Source organism: Adiantum capillus-veneris, unplaced genomic scaffold, assembly GCF_014529385.1.
Source record: "Adiantum capillus-veneris isolate H3 unplaced genomic scaffold, ASM1452938v2 Hic_scaffold_325, whole genome shotgun sequence".
Lineage (NCBI taxonomy): Eukaryota > Viridiplantae > Streptophyta > Polypodiopsida > Polypodiales > Pteridaceae > Adiantum > Adiantum capillus-veneris.
The window spans coordinates 6,046,257-6,070,696 of NW_028221436.1; the positions used below are offsets into that span (position 1 = coordinate 6,046,257).

At 40.6% G+C, this 24,440-nt stretch overlaps 1 protein-coding gene and 2 non-coding genes across 3 annotated transcripts in view; 1 reads left to right on the plus strand and 2 right to left on the minus strand.

Moving 5' to 3' along the window:
- Positions 1-3,748: 3,748 nt before the first annotated feature.
- On the minus strand, positions 3,749-3,820 carry TRNAN-GUU (transfer RNA asparagine (anticodon GUU)). The gene has a single exon. It is a non-coding gene; the product is annotated as a tRNA-Asn (tRNA).
- A 9,593-nt stretch (positions 3,821-13,413) lies between these two features.
- Positions 13,414-13,485, plus strand: TRNAN-GUU (transfer RNA asparagine (anticodon GUU)). The gene has a single exon. It is a non-coding gene; the product is annotated as a tRNA-Asn (tRNA).
- Positions 13,486-22,679: 9,194 nt separating this feature from the next.
- Positions 22,680-24,440, minus strand: part of LOC147417194 (uncharacterized) — a 2,750-nt gene continuing 989 nt past the window's right edge. Inside the window, exons 1-2 of the mRNA XM_086507805.1 lie at positions 23,913-24,440; positions 22,680-23,056 (exon numbers count right to left, since the gene is read on the minus strand). The exon at positions 23,913-24,440 is cut by the window's right edge and continues 989 nt beyond it. Coding sequence (XP_086363931.1) covers positions 22,785-23,056; positions 23,913-24,198 — 558 coding nt within the window. The 5' untranslated portion in view covers positions 24,199-24,440 and the 3' untranslated portion in view covers positions 22,680-22,784. The remainder of the gene's footprint in view (positions 23,057-23,912) is intronic.

The window sequence follows — 24,440 nt, forward strand, 5'->3', positions numbered from 1 at the left end:
CTGGTGGAGATACTTCTGCGATCTAATTACAAAAGCATATCCGGAAATAGTACTTAAGATAAGTTACGACTCAAATCATGATCTTCGTAGAATTTCTGAAGGAATTGCTAGGGGTTTAGTAGGTAGCGCGAAGGGCTATTTACTCCGAAGCCTGCAAAGGCTAGGATTGATATCGGAAACAATTCTATTAATACTATATCATCCGAGACAGATCTTCTCATTCTCGAAAAAATCCCTGATAAAGCGGAGATTTTACATCCGGGGGAATGGTCGGTATCTCAATTTTCCAATAGGCCTATCTCCTATTGCTGCATCCTCTCAATATTACTTGTTCTCCTGTCATTGAAACATCCTTTGTCTGCCGTTTCGGTTCCAATTCCTTTCATTTTGAGAAACGTTTTGCTACTATTGACTATTTAACAGACCCAATGCGTGGATCCTATTTGAGAAAGGTAATGTATTCCCCCCCGACAAGCTAAATGTTAACAAGAGATCTACTAATTCATTCTCTCAATAGATTCTTGAATTGTGTAAGTAATATACTTTTTTTCCTTTCGTGAAAAATGAAATTGATTCGTGGATATTTCGTAGAGAAAGCTCTGATATTTTAGATAGTAATAAAGAACTACTGACTCAACATTTGGTAACGACTAAGATTCTCTACAGGTATGCATCGAAATCAAAATTCAATTATGATTTATCGAGCAACAAGATTTTTCATGAACCTTACCCGCAAGATAGATCCAACGTTTTGGCATACTTACTTCAATTCTGGCAAAATGATCTATTGGGTCACAAGATTCGTAAGTTGGATCCTGCGGAGAAGTGGGCTTTTTCCGCCCTTGGAGAGATATTCTATTTTCGGCAACAACAAGGCGAAGAGACAGTCTACTAAATATGCCATGTCGTGACATACCTATTTCACTCCAATCGGGATTATTACCATCCAAAGGAATTTTGCTAGTAGGACCTGTAGAAACTGGCAGATCCTCTCTTATTAGAGATGTAGCATCCAACTCCTACTTTCCAGTGGTGAAACTACCACTCAAAAAATTCATATACAACCGATCTTTTTTCAATAATGTACGTGGAAATTTCATCTCGAAAGAGAGCGTACACCGATTAAATATCGTCTTGAAATAGCGAAAGAAATGTCTCCTTGTACATTATTCAAGATATTCATGAATTGAATATTTGTCGTTCGTATAATAAGCTAGAAGCTGATCCCAAATTTCTACTTTGCCAAATATTGAAGAGTATTGGTCACAAGCTCGGCAACTCCGACATCCGCGAGAATGTCGTTATTGCCACGACTCACGTACCTGCGAGGATAGATCCAGCTTCAGTAGCTCCGAATCGGTTAAACTAATTAATAAATTTTCGGAGGTCCAATGGGCGTCAACGTCAGAAAGAATTGTCAATTCTATTACGTATCAAAGGTTTCGAGGTAGGGGCTAATCCGACTCTTCTTGAGAGTACTGTGTCTGGAACTGCAGGTTATAGTAAACGAGATTTACTTCTTCTCGCTAATGAAGCGTTATTGATAGGTACTTCCAAAGGGAGAAAGTTTGTATGTAGCAACACAATTGGATTAGCTTTGCATAGGCAACATTCGACTGTTAGTGATATGGGCAATGAGATGGAATCTAATTCTGAATGGGAAATCTCTTCCTACAAGATGGCAGAAGTAAAGAATAGTTTGACAGATATTTCTCTCACAACTTTTCCATTTATTGGTCGTGACGAGTTAAAAATGCGATTTTATTACTTGTCTAACTGGTATGTGGAACCTTCAACAACCGAATCAACAATTGATGAATTCACTATGTTTTTGCATCTCCCAGAGCTAATAGCCAAATTAGTAGCTCGCGATTCGTTCCAAATGGATAGGGGAAAAGAAGATAATTTCATTGTTATCGACAAACTCGTAGAGAATGACTTAAACCTAGCTTGTGGCGTCCTAGAAAACCTCTCGAATAATTTCCCACGTCCGGAAATTTGTAGGGGAGAGAGCCGGCGCAGTAATAGTTTTCCTCCCCCTCTTCCTATTGGAAAACCCAAGTATTGCTCAGGTGTAACCTCTCTAAGTCGCTCTTCCAAATCTCTGAAAAGAGGGAGAATTAGTAGTCTAACCGATTTCGAGATGCAACAGTCACCCGAATTAAGAAACTCAGCGGCAGAGATATCGCGTGAGATTACTTGGTCCCGCAAGGCTTGGCGTCTCCGTTTCCTGCGAAGCGGGACTTACGAATTGATGGGGGTATTTCCGAACCCAACCATTTGTATAACTTAATTCTTCTTTACTACAATCAGAATTACATACCCCAACAAGATTTTGAATTCAGTAAGATTAGGGAAAGAGAAGTAAGTGGCGCGAGAAAAGCGGTATCTTTTCAGCTTCGAGAAATCTGTCACTAATGGAACAGATAATTCCATTAAAAGATTGGAAAACCGATTGGATAATATGTTGTTACGTGAGCAATTTCTCGAATTGGGAATCTCTGGCGATTCATCTAATGAGTATGAAACACATTGTGATCGATTGAATGAAATGACTCGACTCTTCGGGGGCGCTTCATCTGGGACCCCATGCTTCTGTTCCAGCCAGACCCTAACATTCCTTCCCTGCGCCGCAACTTGTTGTCAACGAAAGAACTGGCACGGAGGCTTCACACCATTTACGGTATGAGAAGGCAGCGCCTTCAGAAGATGTCAAATAATAAAATTAAAGATTTTTTCCTCTATAGCGAAGAGAATCCAAAATTGAAACCCGACTCAACTCTCAATCGGCGAATAATCTTCCTCTGGAAGAGAGGAGCGAGATTCCGAATACGTCAGGGAAACCTCTTCCGTAGATATACATCTGCAATATCCGCAGATATTTACTCCCGTTCGTTTGGGTTGCTACGCGGTAGCGGAGGATTTCCCGAACGATTTCTTCGGTTTAGGCTTCTGGTTCATAGAAACAAATGGCTGAGACGGAACCGTTCCCCATTTCGGGATTTTCTTATTTATAATATGTTGCTTGAAACTTATGAATATCTATCCAATCCGTTTCGGTTTGGTAAAGCATCACTGGATTGAACAATGAAACAATTCCTTCATGAAAGTTCGATGTCATGAAACAACTGTTGTTTCCTCACCTAGATACTCCCCACTCCGTTTAGATCTCTAGCCATAGAATTGGAAGCCAACTCACTCAGTAGGAGGAAGATCTCTATTTTCCTTTTACTGATACGGAAATCTAATTATAGCATTTCAAAAAGAAAAGAAGTTGGAGAACAGTTACTATAGGAATTAGGAGTCTCTCCACTGAGAGGTAGGATTGGAAGGAGTGATATAGGTTATTCCGCAGGAATTATGCGAACGAAGACAATTCTTTGTCTTCCCAATAACTATCCTCGATAAGATTTTGGATTTCCCCCCCCCCCCCCCCCTCACCCTCCCCAAGTAGCTCCAAGGATCTCATTGAGGCGTCGAAATCTAAGAATTTCCACTTTAAATCAATCCGGTGTATCGAATGACTGGAATGGGCCAATTAAATTAGTCAAGTGGGGGGGGGGGGGAGAACGGAACGTGCCAATATTCCTCGTTTCCATTCGTTGGTGTCGAGGCCTAAAATAGCGCGATAGCAAACCATTCAGTGGTTGGTGGGTCACGCCAACTTGATTTGGCATATGTGTGATGTGAAATACAGCTCTCCTAATCCTAATTAGTATTAGTGGAAATTCTTGACGTAGATACGGATCTCCCCGGATAGGATTCGAACCTACGACCAATCGGTTAACAGCCGACCGCTCTACCGCTGAGCTACCGGGGAAAATGGTAGGGGATTCAGTCCCATACACACTTGCTTGAATACCTTTTTTCCAGAAGCCAATTCCAAATCTGGAAGGAGTTAAGCTTTCTTTGCCATTGCAAAAACTTTGCGTACTCCCTAGCCCCCATTCATTATAGGGGGGGGTAGTGGCGATAGCAATCCCATTCGAATGGAGGGGCCCCCAAATCATGGCGTGGGAGGGTGGGGGGGGGGTCAACCGCCGAGACGAGGTCAAGATCAACCTGGCAAGCCCCTCCCAAGATTCGTATTGATCAATCACCAATGAGTGGTTTCTATTCCCCCCTTCCGGAGGCGTAGTAGAATAGTTTGCGGGATTCTTCCTCCACGTTATTTTGAGGACTAGAATTAGGGGAATAGAGGAAGCAAAATAGAATTAGAAAGATGGGGAAGATGAAAAATAGTCGGGAGAAATGAACGCGAATTGGAGTTTCGTGAAACGAAAGTAGCAGTTTATGGAAAAGGAGTTGAATTGGAAAATCAACAACTAGCTGTAATATATCGATAGCTTTAGCCAGAAGAGGAAGAAAGTCTTACAAATTGGATGTGACCCAAAACATGATAGTACATTTACACTAACAGGATTTTTAATACCTACAATTATAGATACTTTACAGGTGAAAGATTACCACTATGAAGATGTATGGCCCGAAGATGTGATTTATAGAGGTTACGGCGGGGTAGATCGTGTAGAAGCTGGAGGACCCCCTGCAGGAGCAGGATGCGGCGGGTACGTTGTGGGAGAAACGGTAAAACCTTTGAAAGAATTAAATGCTTTTTACGAATATGACATCATTTCATTCGATGTTCTGGAGATGTTGCTTGCGGGGGATTTGCCGCTCCCTTAAATTATGCGGATTATTGCATTATTATAACTGATAATGGCTTCGACGCTCTATTTGCGGCAAACCGTATTGCCGCTTCAGTTAGAGAAAAATCACATACCCATCCCTGCGACTAGCGGGTCTAGTTGGAAACCGAACATCCGGAAGAGATCTTATTGATAAATATGTAGAAGCTTGCCCCATGCCTGTACTAGAGGTATTGCCCTTAGTAGAAGATATTCGCGTATCGAGAGTGAAAGGAAAAACCTTGTTTGAAATGGCTGAATATCAACCGAATTTAAATTATGTTTCGTGATTTTCATTTGAATATAGCAGATTAAATCTTATCCGAGCCAGAGGGAGTCGTGCCAAGGGAAATTCCAGATAGAGAATTGTTTAGCTTGCTCTCTGATTTTTATTTAAATTCCACCTTTACAAATGAAAGTGATGGTGGATATGACCACCAAGATGTTCCGCTTGACTTTACAATTATTCGATGATGAAGAGAGTAAATCTTTGTGTCTATACATAGATGGAATTACACATCCACACTTTTCTAATCTAAGGAAACACTTTCATGAAAACTCGGAGACTCTTGCTTTCGAATGTGAAACCGGCAATTACCATACGTTCTGCCCAATTAGTTGTGTAGCTTGGTTGTACCAAAAAATTGAAGATAGTTTTTTCCCTGGTAGTGGTACAAAAACTCGTGGTTATTTTTTGCAAAATGCTCTTGGAGTGATGATTTTTGCCGAACCTCGATATGCAATGGCAGAATTGGAAGAGGGCGATATCTCAGCTCAGTTAAATGATCAGAAAGAGTTGGTGAAAAGATTTGCTTACAAATAAGAGACGATAGGAATCCCAGTGTTATCATTTGGATTGGCACTTGTACTACAGAGATAATAAAAATGGATTTGGAAGGTATAGCGCCAAAATTGGAAAAACAAATTGGAATACCTATAATAGTTGCACGAGCAAATGGATTGGATTACGCCTTCACTCAGGGGGAAGATACCGCGTTGGCTGCCATGGCGCATCGCTGTCCGGAATACAAACACAGCACAACGAACTTGAAGAACCGGACTGATGAAATGGCGCGTATTGATAATCATACTACTAACAAATCTCCCTTTGAAGCGAGTAAATTGACAAGATTCAATTTAGTGCTTTTTGGTTCTTTATCCTCCAGTATAGCTTCGCAACTGAATTTAGAATTGAAACGCCAATCAATTTCTGTTTCAGGTTGGTTACCTTCGCAGAAATACGAGGAACTCCCCGGCTTAGGAGAGGGTATCTATGTTTGCGGAGTGAATCCTTTTCTGAGTCGTACAGCAACAACATTAATGCGTCGCCGGAAATGTAAGTTAGTTGGAGCACCTTTCCCAATTGGTCCGGATGGCACACGCGCCTGGATCGAAAAATTTGTTCAGTTTTTGATATATAAAGTCATACGGTCTAGAAAATAGGAAAGTGAAATATGGGAAAATGTCAAAGATTATATCCAGGTAATAAATGGTAAATCCGTATTCTTTACGGGAGATAATTTATTGGAAATTTCTTTGGCAAGATTTTAATTCGATGCGGAATGATTGTTTACGAAGTAGGAATTCCCTATATGGATAGACGATACCAAGCTGCTGAGCTTTTGTTTTTACAACATACTTGCCGGAAGATGAAAACACCCCTACCCCGGATTGTTGAAAAACCCGCACAATTATGGACAGATACAACGTATGCATGAGCTTAAACCACATTTGGCTATTACGGGAATGGCTCATGCTAATCCTTTGGAGGCTAGAAAATATAGATACCAAATGGTCAGTTGAATTCACATTTGCACAAATTCACGGATTCAGTAGCGTTCGAGACATCCTCGAACTAGTTACTCGTCCGCTGCGACGTAGGGTGTGTTATAACCCCAGGTTTTCGCAGCTTATCAAAACAAACGACAGGAGATTGATTAAATTTTATTTAATCTTCTTTTTAAAAATTACATAACAATTGGTAGCGAATCACTATGAAGAGATATTTAACTCCGTTTTACTCAATTCCTTAATCAATAATTTTGTCAATTCCACAATTTTGAAAACGATTAAGGAGGGAAATCATACTTTTTTTTTTTCAAAATTTCCCGGAATCACTTGAATAATCTTGCATTTCCGCGTATAATAACGTTAATACTATTGGTACTGGTAGAAATAGAAGTAATTTAAAGGAAATGTTGGAAGGTAGAGTTTTAAGAAAGATTTTAATAAACAAGCAATAAGTACGTGAGACTACAAACAATTAGTAAAATTTTCTACACATCAAAAAAGCTGCAACGAAACAAAGATATTGTTGTCACTGCCCTGGCCAAAACTGATGGATCCCTATATGCTACTTGGTTTCTACTATGGGTTACTTACAACATTACCCGTGGGACCTTCGCAAATCCTATGTGTGAGATCTTTTCTTTTGGGTGGGAATCTAAGTGGGCTAATTTCTATCAGTGGGTCGGTATTGGCACAACTAATAACTGCATCATCAATCTACTGCTCGCCAATTTATCTATTACTGCTAAGGCCACATTTACTAACTATTGTGGCAATACCGTATACACTTCTCTTTTGTCTGGTAATCAAGGATTTTCCAAATTATCAGATTTTGCGTCCCGTGACATCATTACGTGACTCACGAGTAGCTAGATTATTTTTGATAAGTTTCTTTTTTCAAATATTGAACCCAATAATGTTACCAAATAGTGTGTTAACAAGACTGATTTATCTATACTTCTTCAGGTATAGCACCAATACAGTTTTTATGGTATCTACTTTTATGGGTTGGTTAACTGGTCAGGCAGCATTCAATTTTTTTTCTAGACTACTTTTAAGTCGGGGAAAGGGGATTCCCCGATATTATATCTAGTGGCGAACGTTTTATATATGCAACTTTTAGTATTGTTTCCATCTCATATGCTGTGGCATAGGGTGGGTAGAGCTCCGGTCTCTTTTTGGACCAAAAAGTTCATGAATGAATCTCATGATAGAGAAATGAATCTTTGGGAAATTGCTGAATATTCGGATCTATTGTGGTGGTTTTTTAAACCGTGGCCACTTCTTTTTTTGATCCCTCTAGGGCAAATCGGAGTAATCGATTTGTCAAAAATCGTCGATTCCACATGAATAATACTTTTTATAAGGGAGAAACATCCACATACTTTTTTGAAAAATGTTTAACTGATGGTAAAGAGAGATTATCTTTTCTAGCATTGCCCAGTTTGTCAATTTTTTGGGAAAGAAATGTATCAATCGATGGCAAAGTCCCGTAGATCTTTTGGAATCCGTTTATCATATCAAAATTGGGTTTCAAAAAAATTAGCGAAAACAAATTCTTTGAGAAAGAATTAACGGATCAAATCAAGTTGTTAGACACTGGTTCTTCATTCTCAAAGACGATGAGTAGAAAAACAAGATTGATGGGCGGTAAAAGGAGGAGAATACCCCGCACCTATGACCCCTTTGTCAATAACTTCCGCATAAGAATTCCAGTTTCACAGACATTTTTGTTAGAAGATGACTTGGGTTTGAGTCTATGGGAATGGGATAAATTGGCGACGGAAAGAAAAAATAGAAAGGCAAAAAAAACTGTCAGGATAAATGCTATCAAGGATAAGATTTTCACAAAAGAACGGAGATGGAAACATGGATATGGAAATCCGCTACCGTGGGAACCTTTGCCGTCGAGAAGTAAACGCATGTTCTATTTATATTTGAAAAACGAGCTTTATACGACTACGATCTACAAAATATCTTGAAAAAGATAAAATCTTCGCCCACACTCGATGTTACTTGGAAAGAATTTATAATTTTGACGGGGGAAGATATTCTGGGATTTGTGGTAGGGATTGAGGTGGGGGAAACTGGGGGGATCCATACTCAGCCTTATTTTTGACTGCGTATTCTTGTTCTACAAACTCAAACTCTTTTTCTCAAAAGGCTTTGAGTGGAGATATCCAACCAAATCGGTGACAGCATCTCTAAGTAGGTCAAAAATAAGATATGGTCTTCATAATCTAAATCCATTATTTCTTTCCAAGTAACATCGAGTGTGGGCGAAGATTTTATCTTTTTCAAGATATTTTGTAGATCGTAGTCGTATAAAGCTCGATTTTCAAATATAAAATAGAACATGCGTTTACTTCTCGACGGCAAAGGTTCCCACGGTAGCGGATTTCCATATCCATGTTTCCATCTCCGATCTTTTGTGAAAATCTTATCCTTGATAGCATTTATCCTGACAGTTTTTTTTGCCTTTCTATTTTTTCTTTCCGTCGCCAATTTATCCCATTCCCATAGACTCAAACCCAAGTCATCTTCTAACAAAAATGTCTGTGAAACTGGAATTCTTATGCGGAAGTTATTGACAAAGGGGTCATAGGTGCGGGGTATTCTCCTCCTTTTACCGCCCATCAATCTTGTTTTTCTACTCATCGTCTTTGAGAATGAAGAACCAGTGTCTAACAACTTGATTTGATCCGTTAATTCTTTCTCAAAGAATTTTGTTTTCGCTAATTTTTTTGAAACCCAATTTTGATATGATAAACGGATTCCAAAAGATCTACGGGACTTTGCCATCGATTGATACATTTCTTTCCCAAAAATTGACAAACTGGGCAATGCTAGAAAAGATAATCTCTCTTTACCATCAGTTAAACATTTTTCAAAAAAGTATGTGGATGTTCTCCCCTTATAAAAAGTATTATTCATGTGGAATCGACGATTTTTGACAAATCGATTACTCCGATTTGCCCTAGAGGGATCAAAAAAAGAAGTGGGCCACGGTTTAAAAAACCACCACAATAGATCCGAATATTCAGCAATTTCCCAAAGATTCATTTCTCTATCATGAGATTCATTCATGAACTTTTTGGTCCAAAAAGAGACCGGAGCTCTACCCAAATATGCCACAGCATATGAGATGGAAACAATACTAAAAGTTGCATATATAAAACGTTTCGCCACTAGATATAATATCGGGGAATCCCCTTTCACCCGACTTAAAAGTAGTCTAGAAAAAAAAATTGAATGCTGCCTGACCAGTTAACCAACCCATAAAAGTAGATACCATAAAAACTGTATTGGTGCTATACCTGAAGAAGTATAGATAAATCAGTCTTGTTAACACACTATTTGGTAACATTATTGGGTTCAATATTTGAAAAAAGAAACTTATCAAAAATAATCTAGCTACTCGTGAGTCACGTAATGATGTCACGGGACGCAAAATCTGATAATTTGGAAAATCCTTGATTACCAGACAAAAGAGAAGTGTATACGGTATTGCCACAATAGTTAGTAAATGTGGCCTTAGCAGTAATAGATAAATTGGCGAGCAGTAGATTGATGATGCAGTTATTAGTTGTGCCAATACCGACCCACTGATAGAAATTAGCCCACTTAGATTCCCACCCAAAAGAAAAGATCTCACACATAGGATTTGCGAAGGTCCCACGGGTAATGTTGTAAGTAACCCATAGTAGAAACCAAGTAGCATATAGGGATCCATCAGTTTTGGCCAGGGCAGTGACAACAATATCTTTGTATTCGTTGCAGCTTTTTTGATGTGTAGAAAATTTTACTAATTGTTTGTAGTCTCACGTACTTATTGCTTGTTTATTAAAATCTTTCTTAAAACTCTACCTTCCAACATTTCCTTTAAATCTACTTCTATTTCTACCAGTACCAATAGTATTAACGTTATTATACGCGGAAATGCAAGATTATTCAAGTGATTCCGGGAAATTTTGAAAAAAAAAAAGTATGATTTCCCTCCTTAATCGTTTTCAAAATTGTGGAATTGACAAAATTATTGATTAAGGAATTGAGTAAACGGAGTTAAATATCTCTTCATAGTGATTCGCTACCAATTGTTATGTAATTTTTAAAAAGAAGATTAAATAAAAATTTAATCAATCTCCTGTCGTTTGTTTTGATAAGCTGCGAAAACCTGGGGTTATAACACCCCTACGTCGCAGCGGACGAGTAACTAGTTCGAGGATGTCTCGAACGCTACTGAATCCGTGAATTTGTGCAAATGTGAATTCAACTGACCATTTGGTATCTATATTTCTAGCCTCCAAAGGATTAGCATGAGCCATTCCCGTAATAGCCAAATGTGGTTTAAGCTCATGCATACGTTGTATCTGTCCATAATTGTCGGGTTTTTCAACAATCCGGGGTAGGGGTGTTTTCATCTTCCGGCAAGTATGTTGTAAAAACAAAAGCTCAGCAGCTTGGTATCGTCTATCCATATAGGGAATTCCTACTTCGTAAACAATCATTCCGCATCGAATTAAAAATCTTGCCAAAGAAATTTCCAATAAATTATCTCCCGTAAAGAATACGGATTTACCATTTATTACCTGGATATAATCTTTGACATTTTCCCATATTTCACTTTCCCTATTTTCTAGACCGTATGACTTAATATCAAAAACTGAACAAATTTTTTCGATCCAGGCGCGTGTGCCATCCGGACCAATTGGGAAAGGTGCTCCAACTAACTTACATTTCCGGCGACGCATTAATGTTGTTGCTGTACGACTCAGAAAAGGATTCACTCCGCAAACATAGATACCCTCTCCTAAGCCGGGGAGTTCCTCGTATTTCTGCGAAGGTAACCAACCTGAAACAGAAATTGATTGGCGTTTCAATTCTAAATTCAGTTGCGAAGCTATACTGGAGGATAAAGAACCAAAAAGCACTAAATTGAATCTTGTCAATTTACTCGCTTCAAAGGGAGATTTGTTAGTAGTATGATTATCAATACGCGCCATTTCATCAGTCCGGTTCTTCAAGTTCGTTGTGCAATGTTTGTATTCCGGACAGCGATGCGCCATGGCAGCCAACGCGGTATCTTCCCCCTGAGTGAAGGCGTAATCCAATCCATTTGCTCGTGCAACTATTATAGGTATTCCAATTTGTTTTTCCAATTTTGGCGCTATACCTTCCAAATCCATTTTTATTATCTCTGTAGTACAAGTGCCAATCCAAATGATAACACTGGGATTCCTATCGTCTCTTATTTGTAAGCAAATCTTTTCCAACTCTTTCTGATCATTTAACTGAGCTGAGATATCGCCCTCTTCCAATTCTGCCATTGCATATCGAGGTTCGGCAAAAATCATCACTCCAAGAGCATTTTGCAAAAAATAACCACGAGTTTTTGTACCCACTACCAGGAAAAAACTATCTTCAATTTTTTGGTACAACCAAGCTACACAACTAATTGGGCAGAACGTATGGTAATTGCCGGTTTCACATTCGAAAGCAAGAGTCTCCGGAGTTTTCATGAAAGTGTTTCCTTAGATTAGAAAAGTGTGGATGTAAATCCATCTATGTATAGACACAAAGATTTACTCTCTTCATCATCGAATAATTGTAAAGTCAAGCGGAACATCTTGGTGGTCATATCCACCATCACTTTCATTTGTAAAGGTGGAATTTAAATAAAAATCAGAGAGCAAGCTAAACAATTCTCTATCTGGAATTTCCCTTGGCACGACTCCCTCTGGCTCGGATAAGATTTAATCTGCTATATTCAAATGAAAATCACGAACATAATTTAAATTCGGTTGATATTCAGCCATTTCAAACAAGGTTTTTCCTTTCACTCTCGATACGCGAATATCTTCTACTAAGGGCAATACCTCTAGTACAGGCATGGGGCAAGCTTCTACATATTTATCAATAAGATCTCTTCCGGATGTTCGGTTTCCAACTAGACCCGCTAGTCGCAAGGGATGGGTATGTGATTTTTCTCTAACTGAAGCGGCAATACGGTTTGCCGCAAATAGAGCGTCGAAGCCATTATCAGTTATAATAATGCAATAATCCGCATAATTTAAGGGAGCGGCAAATCCCCCGCAAGCAACATCTCCAGAACATCGAATGAAATGATGTCATATTCGTAAAAAGCATTTAATTCTTTCAAAGGTTTTACCGTTTCTCCCACAACGTACCCGCCGCATCCTGCTCCTGCAGGGGGTCCTCCAGCTTCTACACGATCTACCCCGCCGTAACCTCTATAAATCACATCTTCGGGCCATACATCTTCATAGTGGTAATCTTTCACCTGTAAAGTATCTATAATTGTAGGTATTAAAAATCCTGTTAGTGTAAATGTACTATCATGTTTTGGGTCACATCCAATTTGTAAGACTTTTCTTCCTCTTCTGGCTAAAGCTATCGATATATTACAGCTAGTTGTTGATTTTCCAATTCCACCTTTTCCATAAACTGCTACTTTCGTTTCACGAAACTCCAATTCGCGTTCATTTCTCCCGACTATTTTTCATCTTCCCCATCTTTCTAATTCTATTTTGCTTCCTCTATTCCCCCTAATTCTAGTCCTCAAAATAACGTGGAGGAAGAATCCCGCAACTATTCTACTACGCCTCCGGAAGGGGGGAATAGAAACCACTCATTGGTGATTGATCAATACGAATCTTGGGAGGGGCTTGCCAGGTTGATCTTGACCTCGTCTCGGCCGGTTGACCCCCCCCCCACCCTCCCACGCCCATGATTTGGGGGCCCCTCCATTCGAATGGGATTGCTATCGCCACTACCCCCCCCTATAATGAATGGGGGCTAGGGAGTACGCAAAGTTTTTGCAATGGCAAAGAAAGCTTAACTCCTTCCAGATTTGGAATTGGCTTCTGGAAAAAAGGTATTCAAGCAAGTGTGTATGGGACTGAATCCCCTACCATTTTCCCCGGTAGCTCAGCGGTAGAGCGGTCGGCTGTTAACCGATTGGTCGTAGGTTCGAATCCTATCCGGGGAGATCCGTATCTACGTCAAGAATTTCCACTAATACTAATTAGGATTAGGAGAGCTGTATTTCACATCACACATATGCCAAATCAAGTTGGCGTGACCCACCAACCACTGAATGGTTTGCTATCGCGCTATTTTAGGCCTCGACACCAACGAATGGAAACGAGAATATTGGCACGTTCCGTTCTCCCCCCCCCCCCACTTGACTAATTTAATTGGCCCATTCCAGTCATTCGATACACCGGATTGATTTAAAGTGGAAATTCTTAGATTTCGACGCCTCAATGAGATCCTTGGAGCTACTTGGGGAGGGTGAGGGGGGGGGGGGAAATCCAAAATCTTATCGAGGATAGTTATTGGGAAGACAAAGAATTGTCTTCGTTCGCATAATTCCTGCGGAATAACCTATATCACTCCTTCCAATCCTACCTCTCAGTGGAGAGACTCCTAATTCCTATAGTAACTGTTCTCCAACTTCTTTTCTTTTTGAAATGCTATAATTAGATTTTCCGTATCAGTAAAAGGAAAATAGAGATCTTCCTCCTACTGAGTGAGTTGGCTTCCAATTCTATGGCTAGAGATCTAAACGGAGTGGGGAGTATCTAGGTGAGGAAACAACAGTTGTTTCATGACATCGAACTTTCATGAAGGAATTGTTTCATTGTTCAATCCAGTGATGCTTTACCAAACCGAAACGGATTGGATAGATATTCATAAGTTTCAAGCAACATATTATAAATAAGAAAATCCCGAAATGGGGAACGGTTCCGTCTCAGCCATTTGTTTCTATGAACCAGAAGCCTAAACCGAAGAAATCGTTCCGGGAAATCCTCCGCTACCGCGTAGCAACCCAAACGAACGGGAGTAAATATCTGCGGATATTGCAGATGTATATCTACGGAAGAGGTTTCCCTGACGTATTCGGAATCTCGCTCCTCCTCTTCCAGAGGAAGATTATTCCGCCGATTGAGAGATGAGTCGGGTTTCAATTTTGGATTCTCTTCGCTATAGAGGAAAAAATCTTTAATTTTATTATTTGACATCTTCTGAAGGCGCTGCCTTCTCATACCGTAAATGGTGTGAAGCCTCCGTGCCAGTTCTTTCGTTGACAACAAGTTGCGGCGCAGGGAAGGAATGTTAGGGTCTGGCTGGAACAGAAGCATGGGGTCCCAGATGAAGCGCCCCCCGAAGAGTCGAGTCATTTCATTCAATCGATCACAATGTGTTTCATACTCATTAGATGAATCGCCAGAGATTCCCAATTCGAGAAATTGCTCACGTAACAACATATTATCCAATCGGTTTTCCAATCTTTTAATGGAATTATCTGTTCCATTAGTGACAGATTTCTCGAAGCTGAAAAGATACCCGCTTTTCTCGCGCCACTTACTTCTCTTTCCCCTAATCTTACTGAATTCAAAATCTTGTTGGGGTATGTAATTCTGATTGTAGTAAAGAAGAATTAAGTTATACAAATGGTTGGGTTCGGATAATACCCCCATCAATTCGTAAGTCCCGCTTCGCAGGAAACGGAGACGCCAAGCCTTGCGGGACCAAGTAATCTCACGCGATATCTCTGCCGCTGAGTTTCTTAATTCGGGTGACTGTTGCATCTCGAAATCGGTTAGACTACTAATTCTCCCTCTTTTCAGAGATTTGGAAGAGCGACTTAGAGAGGTTACACCTGAGCAATACTTGGGTTTTCCAATAGGAAGAGGGGGAGGAAAACTATTACTGCGCCGGCTCTCTCCCCTACAAATTTCCGGACGTGGGAAATTATTCGAGAGGTTTTCTAGGACGCCACAAGCTAGGTTTAAGTCATTCTCTACGAGTTTGTCGATAACAATGAAATTATCTTCTTTTCCCCTATCCATTTGGAACGAATCGCGAGCTACTAATTTGGCTATTAGCTCTGGGAGATGCAAAAACATAGTGAATTCATCAATTGTTGATTCGGTTGTTGAAGGTTCCACATACCAGTTAGACAAGTAATAAAATCGCATTTTTAACTCGTCACGACCAATAAATGGAAAAGTTGTGAGAGAAATATCTGTCAAACTATTCTTTACTTCTGCCATCTTGTAGGAAGAGATTTCCCATTCAGAATTAGATTCCATCTCATTGCCCATATCACTAACAGTCGAATGTTGCCTATGCAAAGCTAATCCAATTGTGTTGCTACATACAAACTTTCTCCCTTTGGAAGTACCTATCAATAACGCTTCATTAGCGAGAAGAAGTAAATCTCGTTTACTATAACCTGCAGTTCCAGACACAGTACTCTCAAGAAGAGTCGGATTAGCCCCTACCTCGAAACCTTTGATACGTAATAGAATTGACAATTCTTTCTGACGTTGACGCCCATTGGACCTCCGAAAATTTATTAATTAGTTTAACCGATTCGGAGCTACTGAAGCTGGATCTATCCTCGCAGGTACGTGAGTCGTGGCAATAACGACATTCTCGCGGATGTCGGAGTTGCCGAGCTTGTGACCAATACTCTTCAATATTTGGCAAAGTAGAAATTTGGGATCAGCTTCTAGCTTATTATACGAACGACAAATATTCAATTCATGAATATCTTGAATCCATAATGTACAAGGAGACATTTCTTTCGCTATTTCAAAGACGATATTTAATCGGTGTACGCTCTCTTTCGAGATGAAATTTCCACGTACATTATTGAAAAAAGATCGGTTGTATATGAATTTTTTGAGTGGTAGTTTCACCACTGGAAAGTAGGAGTTGGATGCTACATCTCTAATAAGAGAGGATCTGCCAGTTTCTACAGGTCCTACTAGCAAAATTCCTTTGGATGGTAATAATCCCGATTGGAGTGAAATAGGTATGTCACGACATGGCATATTTAGTAGACTGTCTCTTCGCCTTGTTGTTGCCGAAAATAGAATATCTCTCCCAAGGGCGGAAAAAGCCCACTTCTCCGCAGGATCCAACTTACGAATCTTGTGACCCAATAGATCATTTTGCAATTGAAGTAAGTAAGTATGCCAAAACGTTGGATCTATCTTGCGGGTAAGGTTCATGAAAAATCTTGTTGCTCGATAAATCATAATTGAATTTTGATTTCGATGCATACCTGTAGAGAATCTTAGTCGTTACCAAATGTTGAGTCAGTAGTTCTTTATTACTATCTAAAATATCAGAGCTTTCTCTACGAAATATCCACGAATCAATTTCATTTTTCACGAAAAGGAAAAAAAGTATATTACTTACACAATTCAAGAATCTATTGAGAGAATGAATTAGTAGATCTCTTGTTAACATTTAGCTTGTCGGGGGGGAATACATTACCTTTCTCAAATAGGATCCACGCATTGGGTCTGTTAAATAGTCAATAGTAGCAAAACGTTTCCACAAATGAAAGGAATTGGAACCCGAAACGGCAGACAAAGGATGTTTCAATGACAGGAGAACAAGTAATATTGAGAGGATGCAGCAATAGGAGATAGGCCTATTGGAAAATTGAGATACCGACCATTCCCCCGGATGTAAAATCTCCGCTTTATCAGGGATTTTTTCGAGAATGAGAAGATCTGTCTCGGATGATATAGTATTAATAGAATTGTTTCCGAATATCAATCCTAGCCTTTGCAGGCTTCGGAGTAAATAGCCCTTCGCGCTACCTACTAAACCCCTAGCAATTCCTTCAGAAATTCTACGAAGATCATGATTTGAGTCGTAACTTATCTTAAGTACTATTTCCGGATATGCTTTTGTAATTAGATCGCAGAAGTATCTCCACCAGGTGGGGGTAAAAAACAGGGGTATATAATCTCCCAATAAGCTCCAATTTTCGCCGATACTGTCTCTCCAGAAAATCCAAGAGATCTTATATCTGTTCAAATCTTCTGATAATTCATTGAAATTGATGAAATGGGACGGGCAAGTAGCTTCTTCCCGGGCAGATGAATCTGCGAACCCCGCATCTTGGCGGGTAACATCCTCCCCAATTGATCCCGCTATAAATCTTGATGTTACGCCATTGAATAATGAGAATCTTAGCGACCAATAAGGTGTATCCAATTTTTTCGGTTCCCAAAAATACTCAATAGACAACCCGTTTCGATAGACTTGACTCGTGGGGGAACCATTTCTCGAGTCTAATCCATCTTTGAAAAACTTCTCCGAATTGACTCGATCTAATACCAGCAGATTCCGACGAGGTTGGGTTCGCTGATGATCCGACCACGAGTCGGAGTTTCTCGACGCCTCCTCCAAAGAAACTCCATCATTACTACACGAAAATAGGAACGAGTCTGTCGCTTCACGGGGGGATGAGCTCAAACTTGCCAGTAACCCATTCAGATCCGAAATAGAATTGGGAAGTCCATCCAAATGAGTTACTATGGTCGCGGATTCATGCAGGTTAGGCGAAATAAGTTGAATTGGTGTGAGTAAGTGATCAGCTACCTCCCCTGCCGTTTGTTTCGAAAAATTGGATGATAACGAATCTGACAATTGGAGGTGAATAAGTGAAAGGATATCAGATGAGGAGATGGCTTTCTCGTCGGAGCTCAAATAAAAGTTTTCTAACACGTCGAGATAACTATTGCTACAGTTCCCGACGAAGAAACCCCTTTTGATTCTCTGGATAAAGTTGTTTCCAGCCCGGCTCCGTATAGGTGAGTTGTTTATTTCATCCATTTGATCGGAAATGTTTTTTGGAAGACTCTCACCAATATTCCTAATTGAATTCCCCCCACGGCTTAAATCACACACAAACAGATTCCAATTTTGTCTCCCCATAATAGAAAGAGCCTCACCCGAGAATCCTGCTCGGATAGCTTCGATGCAAGACAACCCGAGAGAGGTGAAATTCGACGCAGGTTTTAGCGCAGTCGAGGAGCCTACCGATTTTTCACTTGTTAACAGTCTAGACTCGACTAAGAAACTTTTTCTTTCTTCAAGAATTGTTTTGAAAAGAAGTATCTCTTCGTCAATGTAACCATCGGATAAACTTGAGAAAAAATCAAGCTCAATACGATCCATTTTGTTCAATTTTTCAAAATCTATGTCGTCCAATTTTTCGATGCAGTAATCAACGGTATCTATCAGAATTTTCTGGCGAGTAGCCTCAGCAACAATCATTTTGGAAAGAAATAACACATCGAGAAATCGGTGAAAATATTTCTTGGTATGTCTATTGGTACTACGGAGACTGACACCAGTCTTATTTAGCAACTCGTTTCCCACTAGTGACACACGGCAGATTAATTCTGCCAAGTTGTACTTCATTGCTTCTCCCAAGAATTTCTTAACAGGCGAAACATACAAATTCCGTGTTGCATCGAGCCGTCTATACAGATTTGATTGAACATTCCTACACTGACCAATATGGGAGGTAACATATTCGTTCGATAGACGCTCTACGTCATCCTTCCACTTGAATACTGTTTCTTCAGTTGCAATTCCCGTGAAACTGATGTATACTCTGCCACCCGTCCAGCCATCCAACCAATATTTGATTCGGAAGAAATATTCAGTGGATAACGCACAAAAATAATCGTGGAGAAGAAATATGTATGTTGAGTAGAGAGGTATGATTCTATTTCGCCCATATAATCTAACTAGAGAATAAATTGAATCTAGGTTCCCCCCTCCTTCCAATTCGTCTAAAAAATTAGTATTTCCATTTTGATTAGTTGTTTCCCTAGGTATCTCTAAGGATGCTTTAAAATAGGTTGGGAAAATCTCAACGAAGTCGAAGTATCCGCCACTTGCTAACCTAAGTTTCTTGCCAGATATTTTGGTAAACGGCATATTTTTTTTCATTCCCGATGGAAAAAAGACTCTCTCGGATTTGATCCTATTACTGACGTCAATAACTATTTTCCCACCAAGAGGAAGGTTTGATTTCCTAATTATCGAAAGGAAGTTGGTGAGTCGGTTTATTAATTGATTTCTAACTTGTGAATAAGCATGTAGAACGGGAAAGCCTCCCTCATCTTCTCCATAATCTAATCCAGATATAGAGTTGCGAAACAATATTGTTTTCTCACGAGACGTAAACGAATACAAGTTGGAAAAGACTTCTTGCTCAGAGGGAAATGCCGATCCGTCCCTCCGGGGATCGGCTGAATCTGCGGATTCAGATTCAAAGGGGTACAATACTACGGAACTTAATGAATTGTTTCCCAACCGTATTGCTTGTAACCGACCCAGATCTTGCTTGTCACAGATTTCCCGGAGAAGCAACGAATCAAAATTGTTTTGGTGGCAGTCACTTCCGTTTTTGGAAACTACCAAGTTTTTATAGAATTTGAAAAACCTAACTAAATCTTGCAGATACCTACCCCCACGAACCACTTGAATCCCTTCAGTTTTCCCCTTGAATCTATCCCCGCCAAATAGTAGGGAATCCCTCCTCATTATGCGTGCCTTCCACCTACCGGAAGGCAAGGGAGTCGTGACATCATAACGGATTTCTCTTTCCTCCTTTGAAGAACTTGCAGAAATTGAAATATCTTTGTTCAAACCTAAGTAGTAGGGCTCCAGTATTTCTCTCTTCCCATCTCTTCCGACGGATAAAAATCTCTTGAATTGGAGGAAGCAATCGTAGGAGAAATTGCCATAATTTTCCGTCTGTTTCTTTCTTATCCCCTCACCTCCATCAATGACTTTTGCTAATAAAACCCCTATCAATCGAATTTTTGTAACTCAGGCAATGCATAAAAATTGGTATCGCCAGCAACATCAGCATTTCCAGGGTGACGCCACTACCCCTCATTATTGAATGACGCAGATTACGTAGAAACAGTAAACTTAGAAATCACAAGTCAGATAATCTGATGAAAGGTTCAGCAGTGGAAGCTGGACTAACTACAAGTTCTTCGAGATAGTGGTTTTTCAATGATTCGGAGAAGTAGTTTAATGCATCGATTTCTAAGAAGTCCCAAACTTTAGATGAATAATCTCGGCCCCTTACTCCTCTTCCTTTTTCTATCACCTTTTTTACCATAGCTTTTTTCCCATATTAGTTCTGAGACTACTTATCTATCTATTTCCCATATTTATTATACTGAGAATTTCGAACATTTCAAGATGTGATGGAGGAAATCTATCAGACGAGTCTGGTTCTTTCCGTAAATAGTTGCATCCGAAGCTGGAATGAAATTGGGAATTCTCAGATGTTATTGTCGAGGAGACCCGCATATATCCCACCCAACTCGGCAAATTTTCCCTGCCTTAAGCGGGCGGAGCAGTAGTATTGAATTACTCGGATGGGCGAACGACGGGGATTGAACCCGCGCGTGATGGATCCACAATCCATTGCCTTGATCCACTTGGCTACGTCCGCCCCTTTTGCCACTTGCTTTTGTTAAGGGGCTCCCCAAATGTGAACGAGATCCATCTGTTAAGCTAGATAGCTTATTTGGATGATACACATCCATATTAACTGCATGTATCTAACAAGACAACATAGAATCTGCAAAATGAGGAATGTACTCCCAACTCCTTCTACCCAAAAGATTGAAAGGTTACAAGAATTCAGCGAATCAAATTAGTAACTCTTTTCAATTAGGAAATCCCGGAAGGATATTCCAATTCTTCGTTCTTCTCAATTCGAGATGGGAAACTGATGACCGTGAGATTGTGACAGTCCGTTATCCTCTCCCTTTTTGCTCCACCGTACGGACCTTACCTTTTCCTTTTCATTGGATACCAAACTATATCTTCTTAAATTGAAGGGTTTGGTATCCAGCTGTGCTGCCTAACCAGACGGATATTATCCGTTTATAGAAGGGGCGTCGACAGAGGCTAAGTCTAAGGGGAAGTTATGAGCGTTACGTTCATGCATGACTTCCATACCTAGGTTGGCGCGGTTTATGATGTCAGCCCAGGTGTTTATAACGCGACCTTGGCTGTCAACCACAGATTGGTTGAAGTTAAAACCATTCAAGTTGAATGCCATAGTACTGATGCCTAAGGCGGTGAACCAGATACCTACCACGGGCCAAGCAGCTAAGAAGAAGTGTAGAGAACGAGAATTGTTGAAGCTAGCATATTGGAAGATCAAACGACCGAAGTAGCCGTGAGCAGCTACAATGTTGTAAGTTTCTTCTTCTTGACCAAACTTATAACCTGCATTGGCAGACTCATTCTCAGTAGTTTCTCTAATCAAACTAGAAGTTACCAAAGAACCATGCATAGCACTGAATAGAGAGCCGCCGAATACGCCAGCTACACCCAACATGTGGAAAGGATGCATAAGGATGTTGTGCTCAGCCTGGAATACGATCATGAAGTTGAAAGTACCAGAAATGCCCAGAGGCATACCGTCAGAGAAACTTCCTTGACCAATTGGATAGATCAGGAAGACGGCGGCAGCAGCTGCGACTGGAGCTGAATAAGCGACAGCAATCCAGGGGCGCATACCTAAACGGAAGCTTAGTTCCCATTCGCGACCCATGTAGCAAGCTACACCAAGTAGGAAGTGAAGAACGATCAGTTCGTAGGGACCACCATTGTAAAGCCATTCATCGACGGAAGCTGCTTCCCAGATTGGGTAGAAGTGTAACCCAATAGCTGCAGAAGTAGGGATGATAGCGCCAGAGATAATGTTGTTACCGTATAGCAAAGAACCAGAAACGGGCTCGCGAATACCGTCAATATCTACGGGAGGAGCTGCGACGAAGGCGATGATGAATACAGAGGTTGCGGTTAGTAGGGTGGGAATCATCAAGACACCAAACCATCCGATGTAAAGACGGTTTTCAGTGCTGGTGATCCAGTCGCAGAAGCGACCCCATAGGCTTGCGCTTTCGCGTCGTTCTAAAGTTGCGGTCATGGGAATTTTTGGTTTTCGAAAAGGAATTAGTGATTCCCCAGGCTAGTAAGCCTGTTACTATGTAGCATATCACAAAAACCTATCCGTGTCAACCAAAATCGATTGAGTCTCTAGAATTCTTGGATACAGAGGCTTTTTCCCCGTATCTCAAAATTTTTTGTCACTTATTTCACAACCTGGATTCCCTAAAACAAGGGGAGAGGGAGAAATGAAATTTCTCTCCTAGGTAATGCACGCCCCTAATCAATTTTGGTCTCTAAAAAATAAAAAAAAAAAAGAATCCTGCGTCAAGCCTTTTCATGGACGAAGCACTCCGCAGCTTTGCATCGGCCAACGTATTGTAAATATTGGAATAATTGACGAACTAAGGAGGAAGTAGTCGTCAACCCTCACTCATCCATCTCTGCGTAGTGTTTCTCGATTCCCCGATACTTGCGCCCCGATTCCAATCCACAACGAAAAGATTGTGGATTGGAACTAATCTCATCTAAGCAAAACTAACGGAAGTGGGCAAAAGCTTTGTTAGCTTCCGCAACTTTATGAGTCTCTTCCTTCTTCCGTATGGCACTCCCAGAATTTCTGGCGGCATCTATCAATTCATCACTCGACCTTAAAGCCATACTTCGACCTGAGCGTTTTCGACATGCGATCAATGACCACCGGATGGCCAAAGCTTTTCCTTTTGCAGGTACTACTTCAATGGGAACTCGATAAGTTGATCCACCCACACGTTTGGTTTCTGTGACTACATCGGGAGTTACCCCACGCACTGCCTGTCGCAGAACAGACAGTGGGTTCCTATTTGTCTTTTATCTAATCCGCTTCATAGCCTGATAAAAAATCTGATAAGCTAGTGATTTTTTGCCGTTTTTCAGGATACGATCAACTAGCATGTTTGCCAATCGATTGCGATAAATTGGATCCGATTCGATATTTCTAATTTCGTTCGCTACACTGCTCCGATGTACCACGAGTTTACAACTACGTCAGACTTCAACCAATTTTTTTTTATGTCTTTTCCCGGCGGTGTTTTAAGCTACTATTTCGGCTTCTTCACTCCATATTGTAGAGTGGATCCACCGGTTAGTGGGGGATCTCCCTCCAAACTGCACGTGCGACTTTCGTCGAATACAGCTTTCCATATGATTGGGTAATAACTACGGTTTCCAACCAATTTTTATTCATCACATAAATCATATTTACTCATTGCACATTGAGTATCCGTCTCCCTCTCTTCCACGGAGGAAGAAGAAATAGGCATGGAAAGGAAAAATCTTGCAATTCAGTTATCTCACCAGTAATGTCCGTAGGTTTCCCGATCCAATCGGTAGATGTAGGCAAAGTCTCCGTCAAATATTCGTAGTCTTAACCCGAACCTGTTCCGGAAGGAAAAGGCTTTTTTTTTTTCTCAGGTGGGAGTCCGGGTAAAACTCAACTTAACCTACTGAAGTAAAACACCTTAGACACCAAGTTGTTTCACACAAATAGACGGGTAATGGTCAATCTTTGCAGTAGCAGGCTTCGGTCCCCTGGCAATGTTGGGTCGGCTACACATTTAACATATCAGAACAATTGATACGGAATCGTTGCGATGATACGAGTTGCGACAATGCTCTGCAACGCACTGGAACGCCCTTTTTTACGATCTTTCACTCCTACAGCATCTAAGGCTCCTCTAACGATGTGATACCTAACGCCGGGTAGGTCTTTGACCCTTCCGCCTCTTACGAGGACCACCGAATGTTCCTGCAAATTGTGGCCAATACCTGGTATGTAAGCCGTTACCTCAAATTTGGAGGTTAATCGAACCCTGGCGACTTTACGTAGGGCAGAGTTGGGTTTTTTCGGTGTAGTTGTGAGATAGTCGACAGCTATAACGTCGCTATACAAAACCGTACGTGAGATTCGCATCTCATACGGCTCCTCGTCATTCAATTACTGTTGGGGGGAGAACTCTTCTCAATCGATTTCGACTATAAGTACAAAAATAAATTTACGAAAATAAATCTTACCCTTTTTCCTTGCAAATCCATTTTCAAAGTTTCGCCGTTGCGCCCCACCAATTTGCCGGATTGCAAAAAAGCGACGCAGATGGAAAAATGAAAAATCTCCCAAATTGATGCGTGGGTTTACCGATACAACGAGTTTTCCAC